At 39.8% G+C, this 12770-nt stretch overlaps 1 protein-coding gene across 1 annotated transcript in view; it reads left to right on the top strand.

The window, feature by feature from the left end:
• The first annotated feature begins 823 nt into the window (after positions 1-823).
• Positions 824-12770, top strand: part of AASS (aminoadipate-semialdehyde synthase) — a 57599-nt gene continuing 45652 nt past the window's right edge. The window contains exons 1-2 of the mRNA XM_021699319.2: positions 824-918; positions 7480-7704. Of these exons, the coding sequence (XP_021554994.1) occupies positions 7495-7704 (210 nt within the window). The 5' untranslated portion in view covers positions 824-918; positions 7480-7494. The remainder of the gene's footprint in view (positions 919-7479; positions 7705-12770) is intronic.

Below are 12770 nucleotides of genomic sequence, written 5' to 3'. Positions count from 1 at the left end.
AGATTTTAATTTTCTCTGCACTTGGAGTACAAGTGGAGTTTATAAGAATGTTCTAGGCTCTGGATTATTGACACAAGAGTTTCATGGTTAAACACATCTGTGGTAGGTATGAGAAAAGTCTGTGCTGGAGAAAGTTTTAAGAATAGGAAGGACAGTTACCTTTTGGCCATTGACTCCCTAAAGGACCACAGATGGGCGTCTGGCATTTCTTCAGCCTCTAGTGCTGAGGCTAGTCTTCATGAAGTGCATTTCCCCCTGTCCCTCTAGGGCCACTTAAAACTTTTTAAGAATATAGACTTTGCCATATACACATAGATTCTTAATATTCATTGGATGTGGATACACTACATTTAATTTCCTAGTCTCAGTTTGTTGGACTCTAAAACTGTTCTAAGAACCGTCATCTGGCTTCACAGGCTTATTATGAAGCTGTGAAACGCTTCGAAAAGTGTGTATCGCTAAACAAACATAATAGACATGCGTTCGCAACTTTTTTCCAGGAGATACACACATCTATCTAGGTATAATGCCCGTACTATTTTCGTCCTCTGCGTCTCCGCCTGTCCTCTGCTACGGACAGTTACAAACTTGGTCAATAACTGTCCTGGGAGGACGTGATGCCCCCAGCTAAGGACGCACGCAGGTCAGAGATCTAGAAGGCAGAAGGATTTTCGGGGAGGAGCAGGGGCAGGGCATGACTTAGCACCTGGCAGCGCCGCCAATTGGCGGAGGAGAAGGTTGTTCCCTCAGGGCGGCCGCTGATTGGCTGCGGGAGGAAGAGGCATGACGTCCTCAGAAGTTGAGCAAACACCTCCTCCCGGCCCTCATCCCAATTTCTGCTGGGAATTCGGAGCCTTCCATATCCGGACCCAGAAGCTCGGAGGCGGCAGGACCGGTCGGAACCTCAGAGGGGACGAGGTGAGGAGGGCTGCCCGGAGGGGGCTGAGCCGACGGGCGGAGGGCCCAGCCGGCGAGATGCGCTTGGAGATCGCCGGCGAGGCTCCGACTGTCCTCCGAGAGCGGCGGGCGAGCTCTGCCTCCTACGCCCTGCGTCGCGGGCCACCCGGCGACTCGGCGGAACCCAGCGGTTGCTCGGACGGGCAAGGGAGAGGGTGGCGAGCTTTTGGGCCTCCCTTGCGAGCGTTTCCCTTGGAGCGAGGGAGGGCTGTCGGCGCAGTTTTGGAATTTCTGAATAGCAAAGGGAAGGGATGGCAATCAATTTTTTTTTTCTTTTTTCTTTTCTCTTTTTTTTGGCGGGGAAGCGGGAGCGGTTGCTGGGGAGTAAAGGATAGGTGTGGAAGCTGCAGAACGAACACCCTGTTAATTTTCGGACTGCACGCTTATTTAGGTCGGCTGGCTGCGGGGTGTGGTTGATGGAGATTTTGGGGGGCAGTCCTTTCCCTTAACCCCAACTTTCTCTGTGCGCGGTTGCCGGTCGACCTTTCCAGCTCTGGCCTGCTTAGCCAAACTCTGATCATAAACGCCTAGTCCTGACCATCTCGGGCTGGCCATTCTCTTTGAGATGGGGACTCCCCCCCACCCCCCACCCCCCACCCCCAGCAAACTGCTGCTCCTTGGCTACACTGTAACAGACCCAAGAAGGTGTAAGAAATTTGGGCACCCTGAATATCAGCGACTCCTGAACTCCTGAGACCCTGCAGGGGCTGCGAGGCCAGTGTGAGCACTTATGCGGGAAAGGGGCGCAAGCAGACGCAGTTCGTTGCTACTCTGCCGGATTGAGTTGGGCTAAATGCCCTGACAACTTAGAGAAGTGATGTCCTTTTCAGACACTGATTTTAGGGGAGTGGGAGTGGAGTGGGGCCTGGGGAGAGGAAGGAAGGGACGAAGGGAGAGAGAGCGATCAGTAACCTGAACAAAGGTGAACATTTTTTGATATTGTGGGTCATCAGTTATCAAAACGTGAGGAAGGTGTGGCTGTGATTATGCGGATGTAGCTTTTCATGGGACTGAAGGATCATTTACTCAGGTGGTAGCTTTCACATACTTTATGGTAAAAACAAAAGTCAACAGTAGCACTTTGCATGGATGTCTATGTGTCTCTGCGTGTATATTTTGTCACTTGCACTCCCCCCACCCCCTTTTCCGCATAGATGAGTGAATCTAGGGGTATATGACCTTCTGGCAGTGTAAACTTGTGCCATTCTGCAAAGTGAGTTAGGAGGACAGAGATTTAGGCCAGCAACTTTCCCTAGTGACTTTCCCACTCTCCAGAAAATCGTATTTGTTTTCAATCTCACTTGCTACTGGTGACAGCATTATCAGAACTTTATTTTGATTTATTTGCAATGGAATCCTCCTACCCACCCCCCTCTCCCCGTCCCAAGCTTTTAAGCCTTAACAGACCTTAACAGCTCAGGATTTTGGAAGTGATCTTTGGTATGTATGCAGTGCCCCTTTAACAGAAAAGTTGTCATTTTTCCAAATATTCTTTTATTAATTATCTCATAGAAATAACATTGCAAACTGTGGCAAGTGTTCTTGGTGAGATCACAAAAAAATTCTATGGAATTAAGAAACTATACATTTGGCATGGGGAATAGCATTATTACTGTTTTCATTGAACCTAAGATGCCATCAATCGTAAAATACATCCCTGTTTCAGGGATGCTAAAATGTGAAAAAATGTGTCATAAATTTAATGAAATACAGTATTAAAATGGTAAGTTATTTATCTTGAACACCTAGGCCGGAAGGGTGAAGTTGAGGAGAGGGCTTACTGGGCTCCATTTTGTTTTCCTTGACAAATGGAAAGAGGAAGGGGGTGGTCAATGTGGAGCCACTGTGGGGCCTTACTACTGTGTAACAAAGAGAAGGAGAAAGTAGTGTTTTCTGTTAGTGGTGTGGTTGTGCTCACCCTTGAGGAGTAGGCAGGCTTGGGGCCTTCTTTGGTTCTTGACATTTATTGAGCATTAATGGCATGCAAGATAGTACTCAGTACTTTATGCATATTAGCTCAGGTAAACTTCACAGTAGCCCTGAGAGGTAGATATTAATATGAATCCATTTTGCAGATGAGGCACAAAAAGGTCAAGTGATGTACCAAGGTCATAGAGTAAGCATTTATAGTTTAGCAAAAAGACAGATAAGCAGATAAACATTTTGGATTAGACTCCAATTTAAAATTAACTTTGCATTCCTTCTCAATGATACTAAATTTGTGGGCTAAAGACCAGAAGAGTCATGGGTCTTAGATCTTTGGATGACTTTGAGTAGCTGCTTGAAAACATGAATATTCTTAGACCAGATTAATTAATATTAGTAGATTCCCCCTGCCCCAAGTTTACTGTTTTTGTTTGTTTTTTAACATATGGTTAACTGTTTTATAAGGAGTTTAATGTGGAAGCATTAAAAGAATGTACCTATGCAACAGGAAGTGAAAGTCTGGAGGACGGTGTTGCTGCTTGCCCAAGCCTTGTTCTAGCCAGCCTTGGGGTTGAGAGGCATTTGGATCAGTTCTAGGCTATCACGAGGTGTTCTATTAATTTGGAACCCTTTTGGGCCTCTCCAGGATTATTATGGCCTGGAAACCAAGTATGAAGTGTGGGCCAAGACTCAGTGGGCCAAGACTCAGTGCCAGAGGACCCTCTGCTCTTGAAGGTAGCTTTTCCTTAGATGTAATCTTTTATAAATACATCTCACAAAATCTTCTCTGGTTCCTTTATGTGATTTAGGATGGTGATATACTCAGTGATCATGGTTTATTTCATAGTAACTGAAAGAAAATGGGGGATATGTATGGAATTCTAGGCTTGCTTTATCATCTTTATCTCTAATGACCATTTTCCTGTTCACTTCTTTGAAAAGGTTAGAAAATACCAAGAACATTTAAGGGTGTCCTCCCTCTGCCCCATTCTCATGTATACATTGCAAAGATAGGTAATTTGTAAATTAAAAGAAGTTCTTAAGTCTTTTTCCCATTGAAAGATGGAAAGAGAGGTACGGTGGTTATCATAGAGTATGTTCTATTGCTAAGTCCATCCACTCATTGTCCTCCTATCTCAGTACATGTCTGTGCAATTCACTATAATACTCCTGTGACTTTTTAGAGTTATTTCAAATTCCTGATTAAAAATGTATACGTTAGTGCTGTTCTTGGTTTACAAAAACAGAGAAGAATCTTTTAAATTTCATTTTTATGATACTAGGAACATTGGCATTTTATATGTTGAAGGAAAAAGACTGTTTAGAAATTGTCAGGGGAAGGGTCTTATTTCCCTCCGCTGACTATGTGACACTTCTCTTCCTACCCTTTCTCTTCTCCTGTTCCTCCTCCTTATTTTCCCTAATTCTTTCTTTGTCTCTTCATGTCCTTTTCTTGCTTTCCCACCTCCTCCTTGCTCATCCTACAGGCTGTCATTAGCACTGTCAAGTGGTCTCACTAGAGCCAGTAGGTAAGCCAGGGGTCTTCCTGCTTTGTTTCACTGAAAGCATTGTCAGAAATATACCTCACGTTTACTTCCTGATATTCTTGGAAAAGCCCACAAAATGCAGGACAGGGAAATCCAAAACAGCCCACCTGGGCATTTCCATGAAATACCAGACACCTGCCGTGCCCTATCTAAGAGCAATTGAGAAATTCTCACTACTGCAGATTTCTTGATGACCTTAGAATGGAATGAATTGTGGCCCTGGAAAGTTCCATGTTGAGGCCAGATTTTGAAGTTCAAACAATTACTAGCACAGTAATACCTGCTACAATTAAATCTCTTGTTCTAAGCACCCAGAAACCTAGAATTTACCTTGGCAGTGACTCAGGAAGGATTTTCAGTGGCACATAGGAAAGGGATCGATAGAAGCACTCCATGCTGGGGAGATAACTGATCACTTACTCTATTAAAGTTGATGCCATATGAATCTAATTTATTTCTAAAATGAGCTGGCAGCAGTAAGATACATCAGATCTACATGGTGTGGATCTGTAGGCTTCGGCGAAGAGAAAAATCCTGAGTGTTAAATATTAACTTAGGAATCCTGCTTCTGCTTAGAAGCAACAGCTCTAGGCAGATTCCAGTTCAGTTTTTTCACCTGTAAAATGAAGATAATAATAGTATCTACTTATTAAGATTTTTGCAAGGAGGAAATGAAATAATGTCTGGAAAGTGTTCAGCATAGTGTTTGGCATATAAGGTTAAATCAATGGTAATTATTGTTATATTTATTTAAAAACAAAGTTAGAATTATGATTTGAGAATTCCCTACAAAAAGTGAAAGTGAAAGCAGCTTCCCAAAGAAACTTCAGAGGATCACTCCCTGCTACGCTTCTTTTCTAGTCTACAGAAAGTCTGCCTTTGCAAATACATATGTGTGTATTATATGTGTGTATGTGTCTGTGTCTCCTCCCACACCATATCCCCTACCCCAGACAAGGGAGGTAAGGAAGAAGTGGAGGGATGGTCACTGAATAAGGTGAGGCTGTGATTATAAATCAAGTTTGGGCTGAGGAGAGACACTAAATTATCTGAACATCTTCCCTCATATTGGCTCCAAGAATTGCTACTAAGAATAGAGGATGCAGGGTCATTTCGTCACCTATGGTATGTGAAATAGGCCCTGTGGGGAAGATGGGACCCTTTCTAGGCTCATTTGTGTGTTCAAAAAAACTCACTTGTCTTTGGAATTGGTTTTATTTGAGAACCATAAGGATTTAAGTCCTATGGGATTGTTGCAGTTTTTCCTTTGGTTTGGGGGAGAATAAGTGCTATGGACTTGGGCTTGAGTTTGGGCCTAATGTAATCTCTTTTAAAAACAAAACTGTATAGGGGCGCGTGGGTGGCTCGTGTCCGACTCTTGATTTCTGCTTAGGTCATGATCTCAGGGTAGTGAGATAAAGCGCTGTGTTGAGCTCTGTGCTGAGTGTGGAGCCTGCTTGGCATTCTCTTTCTCCCTCTGCTCCTCCCCACTGCTCCCACATGCTCTTTCTCTTTTTTTCTCTCTGTCTCTGAAAAAAGAATTTTAAAAACAAAACTGTGTAAATAAACCAAAAATTAGATAGAGTATATAGCAGTCTTTTACTAAAATATTGCTCATCAGTATTTTGGCCAAGTGAAAACGCCTGAGTTGCTTTCATCAGCGTGTTCGCTTGCTGTGTGCATTATTTTTCTTACGTCCCTCTTTCTAAAGCCTTCTTAGCTGATCTCCTTGCTGTTAGCTTTGTTCTTTTAGTCTGTTGTGTTGTGAGTTATACATTTTCTATTTCAAGTGTTAAGTAGTTGCTCCCTGGAAATGTACTTGTATGTGCCACTGTTGAGACAAAACTTCCCCATCTGTAAAGTGGGTCTGATTTAGAAGATTGCAGTCTGATGTAACAGAAATGTGTTCATAAGAATTTTGATGTATGTTAGCAGTGATTGGTAGGAAATTTCTAGAAAGTGTGAAATTCAGTCCCTATATTTTGATGCCAACCTTAAACATAAAAACTAAGGCTTAGCATTGAAATGATCCATAAATTATCATCTGAAATTGCCAAGTGTATGTAACTATTTGAAGAGGGACAGAGTATTGTTTGATATTTATGCTTTAAAAATCTATATAAAATTTACTCTGTGCTGGCACATAGTAAGCCTCTTGTAAACATTTCTTGATTGAATAAATTCGTGGAATTATGCAATCTGGAATAGCAGCTAGAAAACTGGTTGAGACAGGTCTGGGTTTAATATCATAGCAGGAGGAAGTGATATGGAGAGGAAACCCTGAAAAGGGGAACAGCATGTTTATATCAACAAAAGGTTCAGGGAGGGTTAGGACAGTGCTTCTTAACCTTTTAACACCTGTCATGGAGAAGCATGTTTGTTTTGTTTTCTTAAATTTCCCATCTGCCAGGACCAATACTTTCATAAAATTCAGTGACAATGAATTACAGAAAAATGGTCATGTGATATAAAGGTTTCCAGGTGCTTACTTTCTATTTCTGTGCATAGCTCATCCAGGACCAGTAAAAAGCAAGTCACCGACTACCAACAGGCTGCCAAACATACTTTGAGTAGCACTAGTTTAGGGAATGGTCAGAGATGAAACTCCAAAGAGATTGGAGCTGGATTGTCAAGAATCTTGCACACGATTAAAGGATTCCAACCTTTATGCCATCAAAATTGGCATAAATTATCTTCCTCTGTTTGCATTGTAGGTTAACATGCTTAAAACTTTTGTGCTGAATACGTTTGATGAAACATATTTAAAAAACTCTTTCGGCTTGGCAGTTACTGGCTAGTGTCCTATAATTTGCTCAGTACTTTTTTTTTTTTTTTTTTTTTGGGAAATAAATAACCTCACTAGTGGAAATTTGGGTTTGTTGGGTAAAGAAGCACCTGATGTCACCCAAGGTTTCCCTCCTCTTTTCTCTATCTTGTATCTGTTACATCTGAGTTGGTTGGATTTTACAGCCGATTTCTCAGGAGACCAGAACTGATCTGTGAGCCCTCCTGCCTTTTGTTGTCCTGTTCTCTTCTGATGTCTTTACAGTCACCAGATTTTAAAATGCTGCGAGTACAAGGGACCAAACTGGGCAGGCTGGGGCTCAGCTTCTCCAAAGGGCTTCATCACAAAGCGGTGGTGGCCCTGAGGCGGGAGGATGTGAATGCCTGGGAGAGAAGAGCACCTCTGGCTCCCCGGCACATCAAAGGCATCGCCAACCTGGGATACAAAGTCCTAATACAGCCTTCCAATCGGCGGGCCATTCACGACAAGGTAAATAGTTCTAATTTTTTTAAATATGTGGGAATAAAATGAAAATGAAGGAGCATCTGAATAAAAATATGTATGAAGTCAAGGAGCATCTGAGTAAAAATAAAATGATTGCCAGTGTCATTTAAACACCACATGACAATATTCCTTTCTCTTGATTATAACGAGATGTCTAGTTAGAATTTGTACTTGGGTCCAGAATTTAATCAATTAAGTATCATTTTCACTCCATTCCATGCTTTCTGCAGCTGAGGGATGGAGGGATTGCCTTTAGAATGAGGTAATCTCCTTTTGTCATTGTCTCCATGTGCAACCCTGGTTCTGGGACTGGGGAGACTAAGGCCACTAAGACATTACTGCATTTCCTAGGAATAAATCCTTCTCCTGCATAACCATCATGCTGAAAAATTAGGAATTCCATAATACCATCTCACATAGCCTGTTTTAAATTCCCCATTCTCTCAAATATCTTTATGGTCTTTTATTTTAATTGAGGCTTACTTAAGGTTCGCTGCATTTATTGTTATGTCTCTAGTTCTTTTAATCTAGAACAGCACACCCTTTTGATTTGTTTGTTCCTAGGACATTGACTCCTTTTTAAGAGTCCAGACTAGTTGACTTGTAGAATGGTCTGCTTCTGGGTGTTATTAGTCTGAGTTTTATCCTGGTGATTAGATTCAGGTTAAAACACTTTTGATATAAATATTATCCAATGGTGTATTTTCTTCCCACTCTATCACATCAGAGACACAAAATACCAGGTTGTCCCAAGGTTAGGAATTCGTGGTCACTTGGCTCAGGTAGTTGCCACCAGATCTCTCCATTGTCTAAGTACCTTTTTCCTTTTGTAATTACTGAGTCATCTGTGGGGTGATGTTTTGAGACCTGTGAATCTTCTGTTTGTTTCTCAACTACCTTTTGTTAAAGATATTAGCATATGTTGATAATCTTTGCCTGAATCATTTTTTATACATTTTTATCTTTGCCTGAAGTGATGATTTTTCTGATTTTATCACTCTTCTAAGTTTACTTGCTGATTTTCTTCTATAGAAAAGAGATTTCCCTTAGTTTCTCTTTTCTCTCTTGCCCTTTTGAGTATCATTACGGATGCATGGGCCTTTTTCATTTAATGTATGATAATCTATTAACCTTTTTTTTCTTTAAATGTCTCAGTTATCCCAGATTTGAGATAGAGGGTTCCTTTAAGGGTGCTCCTATGTCCTTTGGAGTACTTTTACCTTTCAGCTTTCTTGTTTTCCAAAGCAACAAATGGTCTTAGTCTTACTTGTGCTTTTCTTGCCCCACACCTGGAATTAGCCATCTGTCTCATCAGGGAGCCCTGATTTCTTTCAGTATATAGAAACCAAGATCTGATATCTGGTATTAGGTGTGCTTATTTTTACTGGGATATTGTGGCTTTTAGCACTTTTAGTGAACAGAGCTAAGAAACACACAGATTACACATACATATATATACATATATATTATTTAATATTACTCAATCATGAATCAATACTGATATTTCCAATTAAAATTTTTGACATTGCAGGTTTTTCTTACCTCTAAAATTGTATATTTGCCTCTGTTTTCTACAGCAGTGAAAATTTTAATTCTTTATAATATTAATGCATGATTTTTGGTTTATCCTATATTATACATAAAATAGCTTTGGAATCATACTATTATTATAACTAATAGTAAACCTATAAATGCTAAGTGAGTAGATCTTACAAGTTCTTATGTAACTATGCATGGTGACAGATGTTAACTAGATTTATTGTGGTGATCATTTTGCAGTACATACAAATATCAATTATTATGTTGTATACGTGAAACTATATAATGTATGTCAGTTATACCTCAATAAAAAAATAAACCTATTAAATGGAGTTTAAGATTTTTTTGAGTAAAAAAAGTCTTTTTGGTTTTAGAATATATCTTAAAGAATATTCAGATTGCTGTATTCAAGTTATTTGAATTATTCTTTCTGTGTAGTTACATTGTCAATGTGATATACAGTTGGATTTATCTGTGTTTTTTCTATACATTTTAAAGGTTGCTTTTAAATCCTTTTTGATTTAATTATATTTTTAAAATAAGTGAAACATAAGTTTCAAAGATTAAAACTATGTAAAATGATACAGTGCAGAGAAGTCTTCCTCTTAGCTTAATCCCTTACATCCTATTCCCACCCACCCCATAGGTTACTATCGTCATTAGTTTCTTTTTTTTAAATTTAATTTTATTATGTTATGTTAGTCACCATACAATATATCATTAGTTTTTGATGTAGTGTTCCATGATTCATTGTTTTTGTATAATAGCCAGTGCTCCATGCAGTACGTGCCCTCTTTAATACTCATCACCAGGCTAACCCATCCCCCCACCCCCCTCTCCTCTAAAACCCTCAGTTTGTTTCTTGGGGTCCATAGTCTCTCATGGTTCATCTCCCCCTCCGATTCCCCCCCTTCATTTTCCTCTTCCTTCTCCTAATGTCCTCCATGCTATTCCTTATGTTCCACAAATAAGTGAAACCATATGATGATTGACTTTCTCTGCCTGACTTATTTCACTTAGCATAATCTCCTGCAGTCCCATCCATGTTGATGTAAAAGTTGGGTATTCATCCTTTCTGATGGCTGAGTAATACTCCATTGTATCTATGGACCACATCTTCTTTATCCATTCATCTGTTGAAGGGCATCTCGGCTCTTTCCACAGTTTGGCTATTGCGGACATTGCTGCTATGAACATTGGGGTGCATATGGCCCTTCTTTTCACTACATCTGTGTCTTTGGGGTAAATACCCAGGAGTGCAATTGCTGGGTCATAAGGTAGCTCTATTTTTAATTTTCTGAAGCACCTCCACACTGTTTTCCAAAGTGGCTGTACCAACTTGCATTCCCACCAACAGTGTAGGAGGGTTCCCCTTTCTCCACAACCCCTCCAACATTCGTTGTTCCTTGCTTTGTCAATTTTTGCCATTCTAACTGGTGTAAGGTGGTATCTCAGTGTGGTTTTGATTTGAATTTCTCTGATGGCTAATGATGAACATTTTTTCATGTGTCTGTTAGCCATTTTTGTATGTCTTCTTTGGAGAAGTGTCTGTTCGTGTCTTCTGCCTATTTTTTGACTTGATGTCATTTGCAAATATCTTCTTCCATTCTGTTGGTTGCCTCTTTGTTTTGTTGACTTTTTCCTTTGCTGTGCAGAAGCTTTTTATCTTGATGAAGTCCCAAAAGTGTCTTTGCTACCCAGAGCGATCTATACCTTCAGTGCCATCCCGATCAAAATTCCAGTGACATTTTTCAGAGTGCTGGAACAAACAATCCTAAAATTTGTATGGAATCAGAAAAGACCCCGAATCGCCAAGGAAATGTTGAAAAAGAAAAACAAAGCTGGGGGCATCACATTGCCTGATTTCAAGCTATATTACAAAGCTGTAATCATCAAAACAGTATGGTACTGCCACAAAAACGGACGTATAGACCAATGGAACAGAATAGAGAGCCCAGATATGGACCCTCAACTCTATCGTCAAATAATCTTCGACAAAGCAGGAAAAAATATGCAATGGAAGAAAGTGTCTTCAATAAATGGTGCTGGGAAAATCGGACAGCCACATGCAGAAGAATGAATATGTGACCATTCTCTAACACCATACACAAAGATAAGCTCAAAATGGATGAAAGACCTCAATGTGAGACAGGAATCCATCAAAATCCTAGAGGAGAACATAGGCAGTAACCTCTTTGACATCGGCCACAGCAACTTCTTTCAAGATACATCTCGTCATTAGTTTCTGATCGATTATTCCTATGTTTCTTTCTGTAAAAATGAGTGTGTGTGTGTGTGTGTGTGTGTGTATCCTTAGTTCCCCCTTAGTCTTACATAAAAGGTTGTAAACTATACATACTCTATTGTACCTTGTTTGTTTAGTCAACAACATACCCTGGAACTCACTCCTTGTCTGTTCATGGAGATCTGCTTCATTCTATTTAATGACTGTGTTTTAATTACTCTGTCATCATTACTCCATCATTTGTGATTTATTTAACTAGTCTACTATAAATGGACAAATAGATTACTTTCAAAGAAACCAGGTATGAATCACATTTTCATCCTTGTAGTGTCTATCCATCTATAGTTTCCTTTAAAGTAGATTCCTAACTGGATTCGTCTTATTTTATTCAACTGCTACTTTTGATGCTCCTTTAATTCTGCCTGGATCATGCTAACCCTTTATTTAGAAATCTGAAATGACTTTCTATTGCCTCCATATACTAGGTATTCAATCTCAGTTAAATGTGTAAACCTCAGGTTTCCCATTGATAAAATGGCCATAATAATAATACCTACTTCATGGGAGTTTTAAGAAAATTAAATGAGATAATTCCTGAAAAGAGCTCAGTAAAGCAAGTACTAATTTATTAATAAATGTTGATTTTTATTTTTTATCCAATAAAGATCATATTCACCATGATAATATTTAGTCTACTTTTCCAAATTGATTTATCCATTATGCCTTAAACATCTCCTTACTTTCCTGCCTCCATATTTGTATATATTTCTTCAGTACTTTCTACTGATATTACCACCTTGCATTTCACATCTCCATCTCTCCAAATCCTACCTAGCACTCTGAGAAACGAACTGAGGGTTTTAGAGAAGAGGGGGGTGGGGGGAATGGGTTAGCCCAGTGATGGGTATTAAGGAGGGCACGTACTGAATGGAGCACTGGGTGTTATATGCAAACAATGAATCATGGAACACTACATCAAAAACTAATAATGTAATGAATGGTGACTAACATAACATAATAAAATAAAATTAAAAAAAATCCTACCTAGCCTATTAGATTACTTTAAAGTTTCATATTTCCTTGATAGTCTCACCCAGGAATTATCTCAATATCCATTAAACTAATGTATCACTTAGTTTCTGCTGTTCATAATTCTTTTGAATTCAGCCTCACTTACTATGTTCCTGACTTCTTTTTACTGTATCTTGTGAGCTTCTTTATAGGAGGGATGTTGTCTGCCTTTTTAGTTTCTTATCATCTCATCTCT

Source organism: Neomonachus schauinslandi, chromosome 12 (genome assembly GCF_002201575.2).
Source record: "Neomonachus schauinslandi chromosome 12, ASM220157v2, whole genome shotgun sequence".
Classification (NCBI taxonomy): Eukaryota; Metazoa; Chordata; class Mammalia; order Carnivora; family Phocidae; genus Neomonachus; species Neomonachus schauinslandi.
This window is presented reverse-complemented; position numbering and strand designations above follow the sequence as displayed.